The sequence below is a fragment of the Spinacia oleracea genome, chromosome 4 (genome assembly GCF_020520425.1).
Source record: "Spinacia oleracea cultivar Varoflay chromosome 4, BTI_SOV_V1, whole genome shotgun sequence".
NCBI classification, from domain to species: domain Eukaryota; kingdom Viridiplantae; phylum Streptophyta; class Magnoliopsida; order Caryophyllales; family Amaranthaceae; genus Spinacia; species Spinacia oleracea.
In genome coordinates, this window is record NC_079490.1 from 32,872,460 (window position 1) to 32,897,599 (window position 25,140).

At 35.8% G+C, this 25,140-nt stretch overlaps 1 protein-coding gene and 3 non-coding genes across 4 annotated transcripts; 3 read left to right on the top strand and 1 right to left on the bottom strand.

Annotated features, from left to right (window-relative positions):
- Positions 1-15,088: 15,088 nt before the first annotated feature.
- Positions 15,089-16,476, bottom strand: LOC110787844 (uncharacterized). Its single transcript, XM_021992486.2, has 3 exons — positions 16,293-16,476; positions 15,795-16,195; positions 15,089-15,685 (listed from the first exon to the last, which is right to left on the bottom strand). The coding sequence occupies exons 1-3, from the start codon at positions 16,474-16,476 to the stop codon at positions 15,089-15,091; spliced, it is 1,182 nt and encodes a 393-aa protein (XP_021848178.2).
- A 4,153-nt stretch (positions 16,477-20,629) lies between these two features.
- On the top strand, positions 20,630-20,703 carry TRNAI-UAU (transfer RNA isoleucine (anticodon UAU)). Its single transcript has one exon. It is a non-coding gene; the product is annotated as a tRNA-Ile (tRNA).
- A 2,107-nt stretch (positions 20,704-22,810) lies between these two features.
- On the top strand, positions 22,811-22,884 carry TRNAI-UAU (transfer RNA isoleucine (anticodon UAU)). Its single transcript has one exon. It is a non-coding gene; the product is annotated as a tRNA-Ile (tRNA).
- Positions 22,885-24,422: 1,538 nt separating this feature from the next.
- On the top strand, positions 24,423-24,496 carry TRNAI-UAU (transfer RNA isoleucine (anticodon UAU)). The gene has a single exon. It is a non-coding gene; the product is annotated as a tRNA-Ile (tRNA).
- Positions 24,497-25,140: the final 644 nt, after the last annotated feature.

A 25,140-nucleotide genomic window follows, 5' to 3' on the forward strand; every position in this document is an offset into this window, starting at 1 on the left:
TTTGAATTAGAGCTCGAAGAGTAAGCAGAAATTGAAGTGTTATTGAAATCAGCAATCATTACATCGACTGTTTTGACTTGAAGCCCGGCCTTTAGAGGCTCTTGATTGATGCAAGACTCTAGTCCTAGACTCTTAGACTCGTTACTAGACTCGGATCCAGACTCATCCTCTGACTCGGATTCGCTCATCATAGATCCTTCGCCCACAGTAATCTTGAACATTTTGCCATTTGGAGCAGAGATTTTGAGGGACTTCCTCCAGCCTTATGCATTGAAAAGAGTTTCTTGATTGTCTTCGAGAGCCCTTATGCGAGCCTCAGCTTCCTCAACACGTTCATAGAGCTCTGCTACAGCTACTGCTAGTGAAGTCATCTTGAATAGGATTTTGAGAGAATGAGCCCGAGTACCTAGTTACCACATGATTTAGAACTTGGACTTCCCGACACATGATATGATACGCATGCAATGAATGAGACCTAGACTCGACTCTAAGTGCCACTCCGAAGATTCTGGATTTTGGATTTTGTATTTGTATTCGGGATTTGCAACCCGTTGGAAGTGTTTGAGAGGAGCCTTCATTCTTTTGGGGAAGTTGACCCCTTTTACTAGAACTTGGAATGTATTTTAGGGGAATTTCAACCCGTTTGAGAATTTTGGAAATTGGACTTGTATTAGGAGATTGAATTTTGTATTATTTCAAGGGAATTTCAACCCGTCAATATTTTAGGGGGATTTCAACCCATTGGATTTGGAATATTTCAAGGGAATTTCAACCCGATTGAAAGGGAATTGATTTTGTTTTATTTCAAGGGAATTTCAACCCGTCAATCTTTTAGGGGGATTTCAACCCATTGAATTTGGAATATTTCAGGGGAGTTTTAAACCATTGGATTTTGAATATTTCAGGGGAGTTTCAACCCATTGGAAATGGAATATTTTAGGGGAGTTTCAACCCATTGATAGGACTTGGAATATTTTAGAAGAGTTTCAACCCATCGGAGAATTGGAACTTGGAATATTTTAGGGGAGTTTGAACCCATTGGAAGTATTTGGAAATGGGGTTTGTATTATTTCAGGGGATTTTCAACCCGGAGATAGAATGTGGAATTTGAATTTGTACTATTTCAGGGGATTTTCAACCCATTAGAAAATTGGACTTGTATTATTTCAGGGGATTTTCAACCCATTGGAAATGTTTTGAATTTTGTACTGGGGAGCAATGGAAAGCAAGAATTTTTTGTAGCTTGAAGATGAATTTGAAATTTGAATTTGATTCGAAGTTTAAACTTTGAAATGGGAAAGACGCACTTTTGTTTAGAGCGCGAGGCCTTGAATTTGGAAAATCCGGCATTATGCCTCCATGGATTTGAGACATTGAATTTGGAAATTTGAAAGTCCGGCATCATGCCGCCGTGGACTTGGAATTTTGAAGTGTTTGAAAATGAGATTGAATGAGGAAAGCTCGGCATTATGCCATCATGGATTTGGAATTGGAAGTTTTCGAATATAGGACTTGAGATTTGAAGGATTGAAATTTTAGAACTTCGAACTTGAGGTTTGAAATATGGAATGGGAAAACTCGGCATTACGACGGCATGAATTTGGAACTTGAAACTTTGAGCATAGGACTTGAAACTCGAAAGATTGACATGGATTTGAGGTTTGAAAGTTGGAGTTGAAAAGTTGGCATTACGCCGTCCATGAGCTTGGACATTTGAAACTTGAGGTTTCGAAATTGGAATTGGCAACTTGAGTTTGAGGTTTGAAGATTTGAATGTTTGAACTAGAAAATCCGGCACGACACCGTTGGATTTGAGTTTTGAACTTGGAATTTGAAACTTTGACTAGAAAATCCGGCATTATGACGCCGTTGGATTTGAGTTTTGAACTTGGAAATAGGAGTATTGACTTAGAAAACCCGGCATTATGGCGCCGTTGGATTGCATTTTGACTTGAAACTCGAAATTTGAACAAGAAAATCCGGTACAACGCCGTTGGATTTGGAATTGAAAGTTGAGGTTTGGACTAGAAAATTTGGATTGGACTTGAAACTCGAAATTTGGACTAGAAAATATGGCATTATGACATCGTTGGATTGAACTTGACTTTGAAATGTGGACTAGGAAATCCGGCATTATGACGCCGTTGGATTTGACCTTGAATTTGAAACTTGAGGTTTGAAATGGAAAACCCGGCATTATAACGCCGTTGGATCACATTTTGTATTTGAAGTTTGAAATTTGGAGTGGAAAATCCGGCATTATAACGCCGTTGGATTGCATTTTGAATTTGGAACTTGGAATTTGGAATTTGGACTCGAAAATCCGGCATTATGACGCCGTTGGATTGAATTTTTGAATTTGGCATTTGTGCGTGAGGCAGGTTTAAGGGTTTTGAATCGAATGGATTGACACTCCTACAAGATCTTAAATCGCGATTTAGATGCATGAGGTTTGAATGATGCTCCTATGGGTTTGGTTTCCTAGTTGGAGGCTAATTGGTTTTGGCAAAGCTAGAACTCGAGGTTAGCCATTCACGCGTGCAAAGACGCCCGCACAATGCACAAGTAGCACGTTGTCACACTAATCATGAATATGAATGCGACATGCAAAGTTCTCAACCTAAGGTCGGTCTAAGTTTTGTATGATGCAAGTGGTCGGCTTTGGGTGTCAAAAGGTATTCGACTAAGAGACGGATCCGACGACAACTTGCACGTTCGCCTAAGGGACGTGTGTGTCGGCAGACGGCCTCCATACTTGACATCGGGAATGTCAAGTAAATGCCAAGTTTCGGTAGGCGCGGAAATGGTTACACACTTTGGTCGGGAACCGTATGGAGAGTCATTTCGTAGCCCCCGTGGCTAGCCCGAATGTAGAACACATCCGTTTGGGCAAAGGTAGAAATTCATTTTGCACAAATATGGTTTTCAAAAAATGCATGAAATGCCTAGAAATCGAAACTGAAATCGTACTTGAATGTTGTATTTGAAAAGCTCATTTTTCGGCATTCGTTCTCGAGGTTTGGGAGCGTCCTTCAAGATTCAAAAATAGACTAACTCCCAACACGAAAATTCGGGCAAAAGTGGGCAACAGGCCACTGTGAGCCACTGTCCTGGATGCAGGCAGCGGCGTTGGGCGCAGGTGGCTGCGCCTGGCGCCAGTGCTGGCATCCAGTACTTAAGCAGATCAGTGGCTTGCTGCTCGAAATCTGCTCGCATTTTCGAAATTGAAATTAGAAATTCCCCTGTGGAGACGCCAGAATTGTAAGGGTTTTTTTTTTTGTAAAGATGTTTGTTCTTTCCCTACAAGGGGCGGGTTTTAGAAACCATCGTATTTTTGTATCTTGAAGGAGTCGCCACCAAACATTTTTTAAAGGTCCCGTTTGGAAAGACCAAGAGTGATTCGATTTTGGATAAGGCTTTGAATCTTCGAAACGAATGGGTGAGATCCGGGCACGGGAACGAGATGCTTATTCCGCGAGCTTTAGAAATTATTCAAGTACGTGACACAATATTTTCGAAAATACCCTAGTTTAGACTATGTGGGTTTGAATTTAAAGCAAATAGAATATCTACTTTGTATGGTGGTCACTTTGCTTTAAAGTTAATTTAAGGGAACCTAAGATCGGTTTGTCCAAGAAATTATCTTTGTTAAGCGTGATGTAACCTTGCATTTTGTTGTATTTAGCATGTGTGGTGATGAATGCAATAAAGCAAATAAAGCAACATCACAATAGTAAATAGGAAAAATTGACATAAATAATCCCACCTTTCACTCATCTTCTCAGAATAATCCCAACTTCGGATTATTTTAGAATAATCCAAACTTTAGGGGTTACATTCTCAAAATAATCCAAACTATCAATTTGCCTATGTACAATAGACCCAAAATGGATTAGTAATGACACAAAAAAAAGACTTCGGATTATTTTGAGAAGGTAACCCCTAAAGTTTGGATTATTCTAAAATAATCCAAAGTTGGGATTATTTTTAGAAGATGTGTGAAAATTGGGATTATTTATGTCAATTTTTCCTAGTAAATAAATGCGGAATTAGCAAATACAAGACCCCCTAGAGATGGACTAGGGAGTAGGTCCACATTGCCTAGAAGGACTAGGCAAGTAAAGTTGCGGAATTGAAAGTGCGGAATTGAAATGCGTTATTGAAAGTGCGGAATTGAAAGTGCGGAATTGAAAGGTGCGGAATTCAAATTGCGGAATTGAAATTGCGGAATTGAAAGGTGCATAATTGAAATTGCAATATTGAAATTTGTACTTGGGCACATGAGATCCGAACGCCAAACGGCTACTTAAAAATAAGTGCGCTCGACATGAATTCAAAGCCAAAAATCTCAACTTGGGAGAATTTGCTCATACCAAAGTATCCTAGATTTTGCATATAGAAGTTGAACTTGAAATATTGAACTTGGAATACTAGAACTTGAACTCGAAATATTGAACTTGAAATACTTGAACTTGAACTTGAAATATTGAAATCAAGAGACTTGAATCTCAAATATCGAGCCTTTTAATGTTGAAAAGGTTAGATCTTTGATGTGCTCTTACTTTGAGAGGATCCTAGTTTAGGGAAGTAGTCATGAGCAACCCTAAACATTATTGGATCTTGAAATTTGAAAACTTGAACTTGTATATTGAAAAATGGAGTCTTGAATCTCAAAAGACAAAGCCTTTAAAAGTTAGAAAGGCATCATCTTTGATTACTCCATATTTGAAACTGATTCTAGTTCAAAGAAGTGATTACAAACAACTTTGAACATCCTTGAATCTTGAGAGTTTGCATTTTTGTATTTTGTAAAGTTTGGATTTTGAAAAGATGTATAATTGTTGCAAGTGACATTTTTAAGAGTAAAAATGCCAACTTGCTAATCATTTTGAAATAGAAAATCAAAACATCATTGAATAGATTAGGGTTGGGATTCGAAATTATCTAGTTAGGTTTAGGCAAGCTTTTCGATTAGAACTCCCAATTGCTTAAAGCTTGAAGATTGTATGGTGTTTTGGAGAATTTTGTATTGATTTTTGTATTCAATTTTGAGGTGCAAATTTTGTCTTACGGCGTTATGTGTCGATTTTGCCTCCTTGAAATGATCAGAATTAAGGGTATTTATAGGGGAAGCTGCTGCTAAACGCCAGCCATAGCCAGCGCAGCCCGCAGCTGGCAGCGCTGGGAGCTGGTGACGTGGCGTGGATGCTGCCAAAACAAGGACGCGGGCTCCGTCCTTACTTTGTCTTGTATTGGTGTGCCTTCGTACTATGTGTACAAAGTATGGCACGTAGTGTTTTCTTGGGGATTAAGACTTGATTTTGCGTCTAAAAACAAGCCGTTTCGGGTTTTTGAATTTCGGTTTTATGGGACGAGGCCCGACTTGCTCGGTTTTGTGGGTCGGCGCCCGAATTTGACTTGCCTTATATGATTTTGAGTGGAAAAGGCCTAGTAAAACCAATGGGATAGTCCACTGAGCGAGATTGTACTTGGATTTTGAAATTGATCTTGGAAATTGTATTTTGTACCGAGTTCCAGGATGGGAACAGTCTCGGGGATTGGCTTTTGGCTCTTGGATTTTGGACGCTATTTTAGCAATTGGAATTTCCGCTCGGAGTTGCTCCAATTACCTAACAAGGATAATGGTATCGTCATCATCCCAATGGGGAGACACAAATTAGGTGTCTACAAGTAGGTCAATCATAGATTCAAGATTTACAAACAAGAATCGCAAATATTTAATTTAACATCAAAAACATTATAAATTTTGCGTTCGAAAAACTAAAACCTCCGAAAAGTCATAGTTAGGCTTCGAATTTAGGAATTCTGGCTTCGGCATCAAATCTTTGGTTGTAGTCAAAATTTTAAAACACCGTTTACATATGAAATTCACTATAAAATTATACGATTCCGACCATTATTGACTAAACTGCCGAAAATCCTGCGAACATATAATTAAATAATTGCACGAATTTGCAATTAATTACAAAAATCGAAATTAATCACCCTTTTAATTCATTACAAATTTATAAAATTTAACCATGTTAACTATAATTGATTATGGAATTAATTAGAGGCTCGTGATACCACTGTTAGGTTATGAATAATACAACAATATAATTCATGCGGAAAAACCAAAAAGCCAGAATCAAAATTAATTTCCACATAGTCAATTAGCATAATTCAGGTGACATACAATGTGATGCGTGCCTTCTCTAGCTGCTCCCGAACCGAACAAGAACAAGTCTTTAGAGCCCCAAACGTTACCCCTCCGTAGAAATTCCACAGCACGTTCGGATCTGCCTTAGATTCAATTAACTAGAATTTAGCCTATTGTATTATGTTATTCGTTTATAATTTTGTGGCAAATTATTACCTTTAGTTTTTAACGTAAAACTATATGAATACTTGAATTGATGTATTATAAATTGTGATTACCATCACCTATTTATAGGGTAGGATTATCGGAACAAGAAACCTACTAGGATTCAACTTATTTAATTCTATTAGAATTAGATTCTAATTAAAGCTATTAATTTAGTGTTTGACTCAACAACTAATTCTAGTAGTTTCAGGAAAATAGTATAATCGGATAAATCATACAAGCTTAAGGATTCGTAACATGCACGAACACACCAACAGCCCACGAGGGGCATGCCCGCGCGCGTGGTGGGCTGATTCGACCCAGCAGCTGCAACGCAGCCCACGAGGGGCGCGCCAGCTTGCTGGCCTTGCCGCATGCTGGGCCTGGCCTTGCGTGCTTGATTGGCTGGGCCTTTCCCGCCTTGGCGGGCTGCTGGCTCGCCTGCTGTGCGCGGGCTTAGCTAGGCGCAGGCCTGGCTTCGTGCTGGGCCTTGCGTCTAGCAAGCTCGTCCGATGTTTATTTCGTACGTCGCGCTTCCGATTAATTTTCCGATTCCGGAATTCATTTCCGATTCAAACAATATTTAACATTTCCGATTCCGGAATTAATTTCCGTTTCGAACAAATATTTAATATTTCCGTTTCCGAAATTTATTTTCGATTCCGATAATATTTCCTATTCCGGCAATATTTCTGTTTCCGGCAATATTTCCGATTCCGGCAATATTTCCATTTCCGATGATATCTTCCGATACGTACCATGTTTCCGTTTCCGGCAACATCTACGACTTGGTTAATATTTATATTTCCGATACGATCCATATTTCCGTTTCTGGCAATATCATCGTTTCCGGAGTATTCATAATTTGCCTTTTGACGATTTCAGCTCCCACTGGACCGAGATCCGTCGATTCCGAATATCCATAAATGGAGTATTTAATTCACTTAAATACTTGATCCGTTCACGTACTATTTGTGTGACCCTACGGGTTCAGTCAAGAGTAAGCTGTGGATTAATATTATTAATTCCACTTGAACTGAAGAGGCCTCTAGCTAGGCATACAGTTCACTTGATCTCACTGAATTATTAACTTGTATAATTAATTAATACTGAACCGCATTTATTAGACTTAACATTAAATGCATACTTGGACCAAGGGCATTATTTCCTTCACTTGCTACTTGTTGTCGTGCTTAGTAGGTTTGTATCCCAGACCACAACAGTTAGTCTGACCATGGGTTTTGAAAGGAGACTCGGTAGGCGGTGGCAGGGTAGTGCCTAAGAAGCGCCCACACTTAATCATTATGTGCCTTGCCATGGGATTCATTCTTGACTCGATGGCTCCTACTTCAATACTGAACCCCCAAAGGTCTTCATCATTGTCACCATGTTCTATTAATATTAGAGCCTTGTCAGCTATCTTGGTTCTTGGATGGGATGCATCAGAGTAATGACATTTCCTTGGACCTCCATTCGGACTTTCTGTTGGAGTGAGGATGGCACAACTTTAAGGTCATGGATCCAAGGTCTCCCTGGAAGGAGATTGAAACTTGCTTTGATATTGAGTACTTGAAATCTCATTTTGCGCTCGATTGGGCCTGTTCGGAGTAGTAGGGTGAGAGTTCCCATTGCTTCCCGACGAGTGTTGTCATAGGCACGAACACCTTAGGAGGAACTAGAAAAGTCACTAGGAATGAAACCCAAATTCTCAGCAGTGCGAAGATGACACACATTGATGGCTGACCCATTATCCACTAGAGTCATGGGGATGATTTTGTCTTTGTATTCGACCGTCACATAGAGAGCCTTGTGATGGCTTGCCCCTTCAGGTGGGAGGTCTTCATTTGTAAAGGTAATTCCTTCTTCCAGATTTGTTAGTAACCCGATTACCTCGTCGGGAGTGACTTCTGGTGTGACATTCAACTTGACAAGAGCATTGATTAGAGCAGTGCGATGTTCCACGGAGGAAGCCATGAGTTGCCAAATGTTAACCTTTGCCTTTGTGCGCTTCAATTGCTTGATCAATGAATTCTCCTCGGTGGGTAGAAGGATATTAGTTGCCGGTGTTGTCCTGTTTACTGGCTCTTGAATTCGACCGGAACTAGTCATGACCTGAACACTGTTTTTTGCCTTAGTGTCTAGGTACCAATCAGCATTCACAATTTCTTGGCATTCATCGTCAGAGATGTCCTCAAGGGGAGGGTCTTGGTATATGTCTTCATCGCCGCTGGCCCATATCCCACAAATGTCTACTTGGGGTAATCCGGTAACAAACCCAGACTCTGAACCTTCACTTGGTTGCACAAGGTAGGGCGTAGGCCTTTGATTATGAAAAATCTCCTCTACCTCGAAAGGGCCCACGGCATGGAAAAGAGTTTCCTGATTGTCTTCGAGAGCCCTTATGCGAGCCTCAGCTTCTTCAACACGTTCATAGAGCTCTGCTACAGCCGTTGCTAGTGAAGTCATCTTGAATAGGATTCTGAGAGAATGAGTCTGAGCACCTAGATACCACATGATTTGAATTTAGAAATTGGACTTCCCGACACATGATATGATATGCATGCAATGAATGAGACCTAGACTTACTCTAAAGTGTCACTCCAAATATTCGAGATTTTGGATTTTGTATTTGTATTCGGGATTTACGACCCGTTGGAAATATTTGAGAGGAGCTTCATTCTTTTTTGGAGGTTTTCTCATTTTACTAGAACTTGAAATATCGAAAGAAGATTTCGACCTATTGGAACTTGGACTATTTTAGGGGAATTTCAACCCATTTGAAAATTGGACTTGTATTCATTTCAAGGGATTTTTAACCCATTGGAAATATTTTAGGAGATTGGATTTTGTAGTATTTCAAGGGAGTTTCAACCCGATCGAAAGGGAATTGGATTTTGTATTATTTCAAGGGGATTTCAACCCGTCAATATTTTAGGGGAATTTCAACCCATTGAATTTCGAAGTATTTCAGGAGAATTTCAACCCGAAGTAGAGCTTGGAGTATTTTAGGGGAGTTTCAACCCGTTGAATTTTGATGTATTTCAGGGGAATTTTAACCCGTTGAATTTCGAAGTATTTTAGGGGGATTTCAACCCGTGATAGAATGTGGAATTTGAATTTGTACTATTTCAAGGGATTTTCAACCCAATGATAGGAATTGGAATATTTTAGGGGGATTTCAACCCGTTGGATTTGGAGTGTTTCATGGGAATTTCAACCAAGGATAAAGGAAATTCGATTTTGTATTATTTTGGGGGATTTTCAACCCATTGGAAATATTTTCGAATTTTGCATTTGGGAGCGATGGAAAGCAAGAATTCTTGCAGTTTGAAAATGAATTTGAAATTTGACTCGGAATTTGAACTGGAAAATGGAAAAGATGCATTTTTGAATTTTGAAATGTGAACTTGAAAATCCGGCATTATGCCGCCATGGATTTGAGGCATTGGATTTGGAATTTTGAAAGTCCGGCATCACGCCGCTATGGACTTGGAATTTTTAAGTGTTTGGTCATGGGATTTTGAATCTGAAGTTGAATGAGGAAGGTTCAGCATTACGCCATCATGGATTTGGAATTTGAAGTTTTCGAATATAGGACTTGAAATTTGAAAGATTGAATTTAGAATTTCGAACTTGAGGTTTGAAATATGAAATGGAAAAGTCGGCATTACGACGTCATGAGTTTTGGACGTGTGTGTTGGCAGACGACCTCCATACTTGACATTGGGAATGTCAAGAAAATTCCAAGTTTCGGTAGGCGCGGGAATGGTCACACACTTTGGTCAGGAACCGTATGGAGAGTCACCATTTCGTTGCCCCCGGGGCTAGCCCGAATGTAGAACACATCCGTATTAGGCAAGGTAGAAATTCATTTTGCACAAATATGGTTTTCGAAATATGCATGAAATGCCTAGAAATTGAAAATTGAAAATCGCATTTGACTATTGTATTTGAAAGGCTCGTTTTTCGACATTCGTTCTCAAGGTTTGGGAGTGTCCTTCGAAATTCAAAAACAGACTGACTCCCACTTGAAAACTTGAGCAACATGGGCAACGAGCCACTATGAGCCACTATGCTGGATGCAGGCAGTGGCGTTTGGCGCAGGGGTCTGCGCCTGGCACCAGAGCTGGCATCCAGAACTTAAGCAGATCAGTGGCTTGCTGCTCAAAGTATGCTCGTATTTTCGAAGTTGAAATAAGTAACTCCCCAGCGGAGTTGCCAGAATTGTAGGGGGGTTTTTCTTCCGCCTTTTTGCAATTTTTTTATCCCCTACGGAAGGATTTTTTGTAATTTTGGATTTCGAAGGAGTCGCCACCAAAAAATTTTAAGGGTCCCGTTTGGAAAGACCAAAAATGACTCTATTAGGATAAGGCATTGAATCTTAGAAACGGATGGGTGAGATCCGGGCAAGGGAACGAGATGCTTATTCCGCGAACCTTAGAAATATATTCAAATGCATGGCACAAAACATTTTCGAAAAAACACTAGTCATGACACTATGTGGGTTTGAATTTAGAACTTGCACAAATAGAATTTCTACTTTTGTATTGTGACCACTTCGCTTTAAAGTTAATTCAAGGGAACCTAAGGCCGGTTTGTCCAAAAAATTATCTTTGTTAAGCGTGGTGTAACTTGTATTTTGTATTTAGCATGTGAGGTGATGAAAGCAATAAACAAGTAAAGCAACATCACAATAGAAAATAGATGCGTAATTAGTAAAATACATCACCACCTAGAAAGGGACTAGGTGGGAAACCACATTGCCTAGAGGGACTAGGCAAGTAAAGTTGCATAAATAGAAAGTGCGGAATTGAAAGGTGCAATAATTAAAGGCATTATTGAAATTGCAATATTGAAGTGCATAATCGAAAGGTGCGGTATTGAAATTGTACTATTGAATTTGAGATCCGAACGCCAAACGACTTCTTAAGAATAAGTGTGTCCGACACGGATTCAAGTCTAAAAATCTCAACTTTAGGTCAAGTTGCTCAACCCAAAGTGTATTAGATTTTGAACATAGAAATTGAACTTGAAATATTGAATCTTGAACATTGAACTTGTATATTGAAATAAGGAGTCTTGAATCTCAAAGATTAGATCTTTTAATGTTGAAAAGATTTCACCTTTGATATGCTCCAAGTATTGAAATGACTCTAGTTTAAAGAAGTGATTACAAACAACCTTAAATATCATAGAATCTTGAAATTTGGAAACTTGAACTTGTATATTGAAAAATGGAGTCTTGAATCTCAAATATTAGACCTTCTAACGTTAAAAAGGCCTCACCTTTGATTACTCCATGGTTTGAAAATGATTCTAGTTTAAGGAAGTGATTACAAACAACCTTAAACATCATTGAATCTTGAAACTTTGTATTTGTATCATAGAAAGTGTTGATTTTGTAAGAGTATGTGATTGTTGCAAGTGACACATTTAAGAATAAAAGTGCCAACCTTGCTAATCATTTTGAAATAGAAATCAAAGAAAAATTGTAGATTAGGATTGGGATTCGGAAATACCTAGTTAGGTTTAGGCTGGAATTTCTCTTAGAGCTCCCAATTGCTTAGAATTTTGAGATTTGTATGAAGTTTTTGAAGAGTTTGTATTTTGATTTTTTAGGAGCAATTTTTGTATTACGGCGTTCTGATTGTATATTTCCTCCATAAAATGCTGAAATTTAGGGGTTTAAATAGGAAAATGAAGGGCTAAACGCCAGCTGACGCCAGCGTCCAGCACAGCAGCTGCGCCTAGCGCAGCTGACATGGCACAGAAGCTGTCAAACAAGGACGAAGATGTCGTCCTTGTGATTGGCTTGTAGTGGGCGTACCTTTGTACGAATTGTACGTTGTTTGGCACATAGTCTTGCTTGGGGATTAAGGAAGCTTGCGACTAAAAACTAGTCGTTTCCGGTTTTTGAATTCGGTTTTACGGGACGAGGCCCGACTTGCTCGATTTTGTGGGTCGGCGCCCGAATTTTTATTGCTTAGTGTCATTTCGACTGGAAAAGTCCTTGTAAAACCAATGGAATGGTCCATTGGGTGAGATTGTACTTGAATTTTGAATTTGATTTTTGGAAATTGTATTTTGTACCGAGTTCCGGATTGGGAACGGCCTCGGGGTTTGGACTTTGGCTCTTGGATTTTTGGAATGTATTCTACATATTGTATTTGAAATCCGAACGCCAAACAAATACTTAATAATAAGTGCGCCCGACACGGATTCAATTATAAAAATCTCAACTTTAGATGAGTTGCTCATCATAAAGCATCTTTGATTTTGGTTATTGAAATAGAACTTGAATATTGAACTTGAAGTAGAACTTTGAACATTGAAATGAGAAATCTCAAAGGTTAGACCTTTTAATGTTAAAAAAAAGGCCTCACCTTTAATAGGCTCCATAACTTGAAATTGATTCTAGTTTAAGGAAGTGATTACAAACAACCTTAAACATCATGGAATCTTGAAATGTAACTTGTATTTGAATCATGAAAGATGAACATTCATGGGTTCTAGTTTAGAAAAGGGATTGCACTTTTCGAAACATCATTGAACCTTTTGAAAAGGTTTTGATTTTGTAAAAATTTGTGATTGTTGTAAGTAACACTTTTGAAAGCAAAAGTGTCAACTTTACTAATCGTTTTTGGAATTTAAGATTGAATCTTGTATGACATATTTGAAATGGTGTTTTGGACAATCATTTGGAGAGGATTTCAAGAGTGAAACCTCCCAAAGATAACACCTTTGGCATAATTTTCCTAGTTAATCAAGGGTATGAACCCTAATGATAACATCATGTGATTTTGTATTTAGAAAGGTAGAAGAGTAGAAAGCATTGTAGATTTGATTAGGGATTCGAAATTACCTATTTAGGGTTAGGCTAGCTTTCCGATTAGTGCTCCCAATTGCTTAAATGCTTGAAATTGTATAGTAACTTGTAGTTTAGAATTTGATTCTTGTATTTGATTTTGAGAGAGTATTTTAAAATTACGTCGATGTGTTTCTGATTTGCTGCCCGCCAAATTCTTAGGTAATGAGGGTTTAAATAGAGGATTAATCGGCTAAAATCCAAAAGCCAGTTGCGCCTGGCACAGGTGACGTGGCCCAGAATTCCCCAAAGCAAGGACGATGACACTGTCCTTGCCTTTGTCTTGTATAGCTGTACCTTGGTACGGGTTGTACGACCTTGACATGTAGTGATTGCTTGGGGATTAAGACTTGATTTGTGTCTAAAAATAAGCCGTTTCGAATTTCAATTTCGTGTTTGGACTCGGTTTTACGGGACGGGGCCCGGCACGCTCGGTTTTGAGGGTCGGCGCCTGAATTTGGATTTATTAATGTTATTTTAACTGGAAAAAGGCCTTGTAAGACCAATGGAGAGGTCCATTGGGTGAGATTGTGTTTGGATTTTGAAATTGATTTTTGGAAATTGAATTTTGTATCGATTTCCGTAATGGGAACGGGCTCGGGAATTGGACTTTGGATTTGGATTTTGGATTTTGGGATGAATTTTAGCAATTGGGACTTCCACACGGAGTTGTACCAACCACCTAGGTAGGATAATAGTATCGTCATTATCCCGTTAGGGGAGACACGATTTAGGTGTCTACACAAAGCCATTATCATCTTTTGATCTCATATTTTCTCTCAAACGCAAAATACGAATGTGTCTCCACATAGGGTACCTGACAAAAGATGCGTCAAAAATTTGAGCTTTAGTTCAATTTCGAACCACCGCTGAAACCTGTCTAAAATCACCACCGAACACAATAATCGTTCCCCATTAATCCTTGAGTTGCCGATCAACATCTTCAAATTGATATCTATGTGTCATTAGGGCCTCATCCCATACTATAACGACATAATTTTTTTAAAAGAATTGTAGTTTTAAAACGTTTGGTGAATGAGCAAGTTGATGAGTTTTCCGGATTAAGTGGAAACTGAAAAGTCGAATGTGATGTTCTACCCTGGTGCAACAACGTTTCTGCAACTCCAGATGTTGCAGGGAGAATAGCTATTTCGCCTCTACTTTTTACAGTAGCAAGAAGGGCTATGTACAATTTTTTTTCCAGTGCCGCCAGGACCATCGACGAAGAAAGAACAACCAGCCTTTGAAATGACATCATTCATTATTGTATCGTATGCAATATGTTGGTCACTATTGAGAGTGCCAACGCATGCTAAATCCTCATTTGGAACCGGAATAGAAAAGTACTCCTCCATGATAGAAGGAAGCTCGTCAATGTCATCAGTACTTTCAGGTAAACTTGGCAACTCCGTGTAGTCAGAAATCCTTTTTTTAAGCTGTCGTAATAACCTATCCATGTCTTGCAAAAGTTTGTTAGTGAGAAAAACACAATTACTTGTTGTGTTTGAAGTTGGATAATCCTCAACCATGTAAGGGAAAAACTCATCCCAGAGTTCAAGCAATCATGTTGGTTGACACTATATCAAGATGGTTGCAAATAATCGACGTAATGCATATGGCATTCGTACTGAACATGCTTATGAAAGACATTGACGAATGCTTTCATCATTTTCGATTAGACCGAGGGCTTTAGCTACTGCCCTGAATGTAGGGTGCGTGACACCATTGATTGTTCTTAAATTTTCGAACGATGTAGGCCCACTCACATGATTGAGTAACATTCTCATATAAAACCGTTCTCCTTCCAACGGTGAAGCTACATACAATCAACCCATAACTCGTTGTGTACTTTTTCTCTTCTACCATTCACATGAAGTCGCTAACCATCTGTAATGCTCTAGAAAGTCTCGATAAAGATACTTCCTTGCATTTGGATCAATTGAATTCATCTTGAAAAATTCAGTGAGCATCGTCTTAGAGTTTCTTGGGTTCCCTAACACGTTTGAGATTGGTTGGTTCGCTTCGAACCTCACTTGATGCATGTTTGGTAAATGAACCTGCAAACGATCTACGGCAGGATATATTCTAGTCATGGAAAATTTGTAAAGTTTCCACATAGCTTCGGGTGCACAAATGCATCGTGCATCGACATATTGTGCAATCTCATCTCCGTTATGAACTTCCATTGAAACTTTATCTGAACCCTTATGGATGTAATTACATATATAATTGACACACTTAATGCCGCTGCATATCTCAATATTGATGTGGAAATCATACTTCATGAGAAAAAATGGATTATAAGGGACTACCCATCGATTATCTACATGTATTCGTGAATTCTCACGCAATGTTAATGCTGGACGATTTTGTGGACGACGGTAAAGAGGATATGAGTCATTGGCTTGCTTCTTATCATTGGAGAATTCCTTAGGGAAATCCTTTCTCACAACTCCCTTGTTTCATACATGGGGATTTGTAGTTGAGAACACCACATGGGCCATGAATCATGTGTTTAAGAAATCCCTTATACAATTTTGGTTCTTGTTGTTCATCCGGAATTACTGCTCTCACAAACTTGTCAAAGCCGTCTGGAGTGGTTAGCTTGTCATTTTGATCGAGAATCAATAACATATGAACATGGGGAAGACTCCTCTTTTGGAATTCAATCACATATACATAAGGAACAACCATTCTGAGGATACCCCTTTCTAGAACATCCTTTTTCAACTCTTCAAGTTTAGCATGAAAAACCCTTGTCAACAGGTCTGGTCGATCATTTGGAACTTGTCCGGCCAACAACTCTGATTGTGTCTCTGGCCAAGACAGATTGCATGTCATTGTAAGAAATATACCGGGTTTTCCAAACTTATGAACCAATGCCATGGCATCTTGATACCTCAGGTGCATATCTCTTGGACTTCCTACGAATGAAGATGGTAGTATGGCCCGTCGTCCAACATTTTCTGCACATGGACATTATATATACAAGCTTTATTGCATGTGAAACAATGTATGTAATATTGGATGTAATGTAATTGGTTGAATTAAATAAATATGGACCTGTGTTATGCTCTCCAGCATTTAAAGAATCCTCTAAACCCTTGTATAGATCAGCACGTATTTTATCTTGGTTGAGTGAAATCAACCTCAAATTATTGGCTTGTAATTTGACACAATTTTCCACAAAAAATTGTTGGAGTAGACGACCACCTCTCAAGATTAGAGAATTAAGATGTTGCCGCATCTATAACACAAAATACTTGTTTTGTTCAGAAAGGTATAAGTATAAGATTTTAAGGATAAGGCCCACAAAAAGAGTTATTAGAAATATGCACCTGAAACATGTATGCATAGAATTCCCGGCATGCCAACTTTTTCCAGTCGAACTTCGACTGTTTAATTCCCAGCCGTAAGAACCATAAGGAAACAATAGAGGATACTGAAGTGGGTCATAATAACCGGTAGTATCTTTGATATAACTTAGTCTCCCAGTTACTAACTCTACCATAAGATCCCTATCTTTCATGTTGACAATGTCATCACCTCCAACGACAACTGCTGCTACTTGGGAAGCTATCGGCAGTGAATATTGATGTTTATTTGTAGGTTTCTCTTTGATGGCAAATTTACAATCACTTAAGTCACTACGCTGAGCAAGATGACAAAGATTGTGGACAAAAGGATTGTGAGCATTCAAAATATTCTTGATTCTATCGATGATATCGATCCGTAATGATGAATTCTCAGCTACACGATTTTCATTTTCATGTTCAGTATCATAAATGTAGAGTTGAAGAAATCGGGGATGATCTTCTGAGTTCAAAGGTAAGAAACCTCCAATGCGATGGTAAATTGAACCTTGTGCACGAAATGTTTATACACCTTGACGTGCATTGGCTAGTCATCATCTAAATGAACTTCCATTGAAGTGAATGCAAATATGTGGTTGCATTTATGAATTTTTTTCCTAAAATGAGCCCCATATTCTGATTGATCAGAATATAGATCAAGCATATCAAAGGACAAAGGTAAATCAGGTAAGTTGACCTTCCCACTTAAGAAACATGGTTTAGGAGATTCACAATGGAAAAGTCGTGCCTGGCAATGATAATATGTTTTCATAGATGGAAAACTGAATATAGGAACCCCTTAACTCTCATGGTAATTTCTTGCACAATTTCTATAACCAGTTCTCCCTACCTTCCAAACCCTTATAGCATTAGAGATGGGGTTTGATATGTTGTTGGTGTCAATTTCACGACTTTCACATATTAATATCCATATTAATATTGAAAACAAATTTAGGATCCAGAAGTTAATTATGGAAAAGTAGCTTCACCCAGTTGGATTTTGATAAAATTAAGTTACTGAGAATGGATATTTTTAGAAACTCACAATTTATAAACATTGAAAACCAAATGGTTAATGGTTGGTCCTTTTTTCTTTAGTTATGTATATGGGTTGAAACATATGATAATTTCTCAACTGATCAAGCTAATAGAATTTTCAATTTAATTTATACTTGAAGGCTAGAGAAAAAGATTGGGGATTGAATTAAAAGGGAGAGAAATAAAAATATTTGAGAATAAATGGGCGGGAGTGAATGAAGCTTATAGATGTGAAAGTATGAAGGGGAAGATGAAAATATTAACCTCTGTCCTTTTTTTATTACTCTGGATTCTTGTTAAATCTTAATTTTTGTGTTTTAATTAAAGTATTAGATTTAAATTACAAAAACAAAATAAAGTGTATGTCAAATGCAAAGTGAAACAAATTTAAATCTTTATTTTTTTGTTTTTTCATATTGTCTTCTAGCTTAGTGAGTTAGAGAGTTGGTCTTATAAGCCGAAGGTCGTGAGTGAGAGCCTCACCACAATCATTTAATTATCATTATTATTTTCTATTATAGAAAATTATGTAACCAAACTTTTGTTACTGATCCACTTATGTTAACATTATGTATATAACTTCCTTTATTCTTATGTTTGTAATTAAGCACCGCGACAATGCCAATATCCCTAACTCCATTTACATTTTTATGCAACCCATTTACTTCCTTTCCAAATATATAAACAACCAATATATCAAATTATTTCATTGGATTATATCGAAGAGAAAAGAATCCAACAATGTCATTCTTTTTAGAATATACAAAAAGTATATTATCTTGAAATCCGTCTTGCAATGCGTGCAATTTATGAATATTAAGTGATATTTATAAGTTAGGTAAACAATAATTACTCCATAATAAAAAAAAATAACATAAAGTTTTACCCTTTCAAATCTTACTCGACTAGTCCAATACTATGAGATTAATGACTACTTTAAAGTTTATGTTATCTAAAGAAAGACGAGGAATGTTAAGAAAAGAAACATAGAATTTTAAAACTATGATCAAAAGATCATTTCACATTGCATATGTATTGACAACTTGGCATGATATCAAGCACATTTCCCACAAGGCCAACCTTATTCACGTTTAGTTCAATCCTTTAATTTAGTATCCTATTCCGGTTATATTTCCTTTCTCTTTGAATTACGACCCTTTTAATTTTGATAGTTATTTAGGAATTGACTAAAAAAAGCACCACTTTATTTTATTAATAAATTTGGGAGAAAAAACTAGGCTAACACTGACTAATGAATTAACCTAATTTTTTGTATTACATTATAGGAGGAAAATTAATGAGAAAAGTGTCGAGAATGAATGACCTTTAACTTTCATGAAGTCCTCCGCCTGGTTCGCTTTTCGGAAACATTGTTGAATACGACATCCAACTATACATCACAGATATTTTAATATGAGCTAGGGGTGGTAACCAAGATCGAGATCAAATCCCGTCGCTTTTCCTTTGTGGCTCTATCGACATCATAACAAAAAGTTTAGTTTGTTTCCATGGGACCTTCAATAACTTAAAAAAAAACTTAATAACCAGAATACTGAGTTTTCTACAAGAATGTATTCAACTCCCATGAAGAAGCTCTTTTGAGGCATTCTTTAAGGCTTCAAGCATCTGTACCTATCTAGTTTTTTTTTTTCTTCTGAAGCGTCTATACTTGCCTACATTTTTTTCTCCTGACCTAAGTAAAACAACATGAAGATTTTAACGAATTTTCATAATAATTTTAATCTATTTGACACTCTTACATCGGTGTGATAATCATATATACATTTTCATTCATATGCTTATAATGCATAAATTAGTAAATTATAAAATTTATTTGTTCTTATAACTCAAATTATTTTTTCTTATAAAATATAGTTGTGATGTTTTAGTTTATTGAAATAAGAAATATTAAAGATAGTTCAAAAATATGATAAACAACCTTTAGATAACATTAAAATTAAAAGATCGTCATTAAGTAAGTGATTTAATGGTTAACGTGCTTATACTAGTACAAGTATCATTTTTCTGCATGAATGTATAAGTTTATCAAAAAAGAGAGGAAGAAAAAGGGAATTACATAATGTTGTGGAAGATTCAAAAGAGACAAAAAATTGTTTGAAGTTTTTTTTTTGATAGGATTGTTTAGAAAATTTGGATATTACAAAACTTACAAGCTCTTATAATTAGAAAATTAAAGATTGTTTCAAGGTAGATAGTGGATAATATTTTATCATGCTTTATAATTTCAACATGTAGACTCTCCCTCTATTACAATTTCCTATCCCGCGTTGTAACTTTTATATGAAGTGCACCACCTGTTAAATCTAGATTGTGCGTTGCAACTTGAGTTTACATGTTATTTTACCACAACAACAATAAGCTTGGATTATATACATGTACGGATTAATATGATATATCTTGGTAAATTGGAGTAGTAACATTTGCTCATGTTTCTTTGTAATTGCAACATTCTAATTACATTGGTTACGTAATATTCTTTGATCTTTATTGTGATTTCATGTAACGAAAAATATGTAAGTCGTGTGATTTTTTGTTAAATTCGTCTCAATATATACACTTCAAAATATATATAAATTTATAATGTTTACTAAAAAACAATTAAACATGTTAACTGTCACAATTGTGTATTGGCAAGCGTGAAATTAAGTCCAAATGTTACAACTTATGAAAACTGTTTTAGCATTGTACTCCATCCATTTCATAACGTTCATTAATAGTATTAATTTCTTATTAGTAAAATTATAAATTTATTTAATATTTAAAAAATTTACATTAACATGAATCCAATGATATCTCAAAAGTTAATATTTTTTCTATTATTTATACTACTAATTACGAAATTCTTTGACCAAATGAATAGTAATCACGAGGAACATTATGGAACGGAGGAAGTAGTATTTATTAATTGAAAAATAAATAAATTATGGAAAACTATATTAACAATAAAAGTTAAAATATAAATATTACTTATTTAATCTTGTCATCTGAGGTCCTGTAGCTCAGTTGGTTAGAGCGTTGGTCTTATGAGCCGAAGGTCGCGAGTTCGAGCCTCGCCAGGACCATTTATTTAAATCTTTATTCTATGTTTTGCAAATTGTATCAAAGTTTTTTTGTTATTGATCCAGTTAACATTAGGTGAATGACTTCTTTGATTCTAAACTTTGTAGTAGATTATAGCGAGAACCTATCACTGTAACAATTATGATTTTTTGATGAGATACTCTGCATATTTACTTTATTGTCAAATATATATTCATCAATAATCAAATATTTTTGTTACCGATGCAGTTAACATTAGGTGAATGACTTCTTTGATTCTAAACTTTGTAGTAGATTATAGCGAGAACCTATCACTGTAACAATTATGATTTTTTGATGAGATACTCTGCATATTTACTTTATTGTCAAATATATATTCATTAAGAATCAAATATTTATTTAACTAAATGAAATGAATTAAATTATGTCACTCTCTTAGAACATAGTTTCCAAATAAAGACAAAAATGTCATTTTGAAAATTAGAAGTATAACTACCCTTGAAAAAAGGCTTATATAAAAAGTATATCATCACGAAATCCGAGCAATTCATGAATAGTATGTGATATTTATAAGTTGTATGAACAATAATTACTCCATAATAAAGTTTTTTAACATAATGTTTTATCCTTGAATCTTACTAGACTAGGCCAATATTATGAGAGTAATGACTAGTTTTAAATTGTATGTTATTTAAAGGACGGAAAATGTTAAAAATAAACCAAGACTTTAAAAAATATTACTTAGATCAAAAGATCATTTCACAATGTATATTTATTATCCTTCAAGACATTCTTTAAGACTTCAACCTTTTGTACCTACCTATTTCTTTTTCTTCTAAAGCATCTATACTTGCCTAAAATTTTTCTTATCTTGACCTAAGTAAAAAAATGAAGATTTGTACAAATTTTCATAATATTTTTAATCTAGCTAATTGACACTCTTAAATCGACGTGATAATAATATATCTATTTTCATTCATATGCTTATCATAAATCCAACAATCATAACATTTATTTGTTCTTATAACTCAAATTCAATTTTCTTATAAAATACAGTTGTGGTTTTGGTTTATTGAAATGAGAAATATTGAAGATAGTTCAAAAATATGATAAAAAACCTTTAAGATAACATTAAAATTAAAAAATCGTCATGAAGTAAGTGATTTAATGGTTAACATGCTTATACTAGTTGAAGATCTTCAGATATTACAAAACTTACAAGCTCTTATAAATAGAAAATTAAAGATTGTTTCAAGGTAGATAGTAGATAATATTTTATCATGCTTTATAATTTCAATATGTAAACTCCCTCTATTACAATTTCCTATCTTGCGTTATAATATTTATTTGAAGTGCACCACCTGTTAAATCTAGATTGTACATTGCAACTTACGCTTACAAGTTATTTTACCACAAAAACAATACTCTTGTATTAAATACATGTACGAAGTATATATTATGATATATCTTGGTAAATTGGAGTACTAACACCCCCTCTTGTTTCTTTGTAATTGTAACATTTTAAATAATTGCAACATTTAAATAAACATTCGTTATGTAATATTCGTTGATTTTTTTTTGTATTTTATGCAAGGAAAAATATATATTAGTCATGTGATTTTTTGTAAGTTCGTCTCAATATATACACTTTCATAATATATAAATTTATAATGTTTACTAAACAATAATTAAAAATGTTAACTATCACAATTGTGCATTGCCAAGCGTGAAATTAAGTCCAAATATTACAGCTTATGAAAACTGTTTTAGAATTGTACTCCATCCATTCCACAAAGTTCATCATTTTTCCATTATGCGCGGTCTCAATGCACTACTTTGCCATTACTAGTTTTAATTTCGTATTAGTAAAATTATAAAAATTTAATATTTAGAAAATTTATATTAAAAGGAATCCAATGATATCTCACAAGTTAATATATTTTTTTTCTATTATTTATACTACTAATTACGAATTATTTTGACCAAACAAATAGTAAACATGAGGAACATTATGGAATAGAGGAAGTACTATTTATTAATTGAAAAATAAATAAATAATGGAATACTACATCAACAATAATAGTTAAAATAAAAATCTTTTAATATTACTTTTTCATTCTTGTCATCGGTGGTCCTGTAGCTCAGTTGGTTAGAGCGTTGGTCTTATGAGCCGAAGGTCGCGAGTTCGAGCCTCGCCAGGACCATTTAATTAAATCTTTATTCTATATTTTGCAAATTGTATCAAAGAATTTTGTTACTGATCCAATTAACATTAGGTGAATGACTTCTTTGATTCTAATCTTTGTAGTAGATTATAACGAGAACCTATCACTGTAACAATTATATTTTTTTTGATGAGATACTTTGCATATTTACTTTATTTTCAAACATATATTCATCAACAATCAAATAATTATTTAACTAAATGAAAGGAATTAAATGATGTCACTCTCTTAGAACATAGTTTCCCAATAAAGACAAAATTTCTTTTTGAAAAAGTAGAAGTGTAACTACCCCTGAAAAAAATTCTTATATAAAAAGTATATCATCACGAATCCGGGCAATTTACGAATAATTACTCCATAATAAAGTTTTTAACATAATTTTTTATCCTTGAATCTTACTAGAATAGTACAATATTCTAATTAGATCTACTAGGTTTGATTTCTTCCAAGTGTGAGTAGTTTACTTAGGTCTAGAGGTTGGGTGACCCCTAGTAGAATTATGGCATGATTTCTCTTTCTCTCTACTTTTGTATGTAACTTTGGTGTTTGTTGGGCTTTTCTAGTTGTTGTGGGATTATGTCCTTTCGTGAGATGGGTGTGAGCGAATTCTAGATGGACTTATGTTGGTCTTGATTGTTTGTTGCCTTGTTCCGAACCCCAAGAAAAAGAGCGATTCATGTGCTATAGTTTTTCTCCTAGACATGCATTGAGCACGAAGCTGTTGACACCGAAAACGCTCCCTTTGACACGGGAAAGCGTATGTTCTTCTTGTCGACCCTAGGAGCATGATTATAGTGGGTGTTGAGCCTCATTTCTATTTACCTAGTTGTCACCGTGACCATTGAGAACAAGGTAGGAAACCGAAATCACAACGCTCTTGAACCACACCGTGACCATCAGGTGAGAAAGGTTTGTAGTAGTGTACAATGCTCCCTAGACTATCTTGTTATTCACCAATTGTTCATTCTTGAGTAGAGTAGAGAGACCTTGACTTTCCTAGGTGGAATCCCTCTTCCTTAGTCCTATTATTTTACCTTGTTTGCACCCCGTTTGTGCAAATAGTGACAAGTTGGGCAAACAAACGAACATTAATTGTTGTCTTTGAGTACAATGTGCTTGTAGTTATATGTCCGTTTCTAGTATAGAAAACGCTTGATCCCCGAGAGTTAGACCCCTTACTTACCCCTTGTCTACTATACATTGTGTAGTGTAATAGGATTGAGTCAAATGAAAAACACTCACTTATGTGTCGCTCCCTTGATTAACGACTAGTGGGGGAACATCAATACACTTTGATAAAGTATAAATTTATGATTGTTACCAAACAATCATTAAATATGTTCACTGTCACAATTGTGCACTGACAAGTGTGAAATTAAGTCCGGATGTTACAACTTATAAAAAATGTTTGGAATTGTAGTATTATTAATTAAAATTAATTAATAATGCAGTACTACATCAACAATAAAAGTTGAAATAGAATCCTAAGTATTAATTTTGTATTCTTGTCAACATGGGGTCATGTAGCTCAGTTGGTTAGAGCGTTGGTCTTATGAGCCGAAGGTCGCGAGTTCGAGCCTCGCCAGGACCACTTAATTAAATCATTATTCTATTTTTTGCAAATTGTATCAACGAATATTTGTTACCAATCCAATTAACATTAGGTGAATGACTTCTTTTATTCTAATCTTTGTAGTCGATTGTTGGGATAACCAGTCACTGTAACAATTATACTTTTTGATGAGATAATCCCATATTTACTTCTTTGCCAAATATATAATTCATCAAAATATCAAACAATTATTTAACAAAATGGAATGAATAAAATGTTGTCTCTCTTTTTAGAACATAGCTTCTAACTGCAAATAGAATTTTCCTTTTGCAAATGTATAAATGTAGCAAAACTGCCCTTAAAAAGTAAGCTTCTTCTTACGAGTTACACCATTTAGGCTTCAACCATTTTCCGGTCTTTTTCTTTGCCCTTACGCTCATCCAGTTATTTAGTCTTTCATATCCAATCCATTGTTAAGCAGACAACAATTACCATCTTCGTTATCGTTTTTATTGGGTTATGCACTATATCATAGATTCACTAAAGATTTGGGTTGTCGGACATGATACCCAACAACCACACACAAATGAGAATGACCTCTTTTTCTTTTCTTTTTTTTTGACGGGGAGAATGAACTCAAAGTCGAGCACTAGTTGGTTTGGATACGTGATCGATCTTATAAC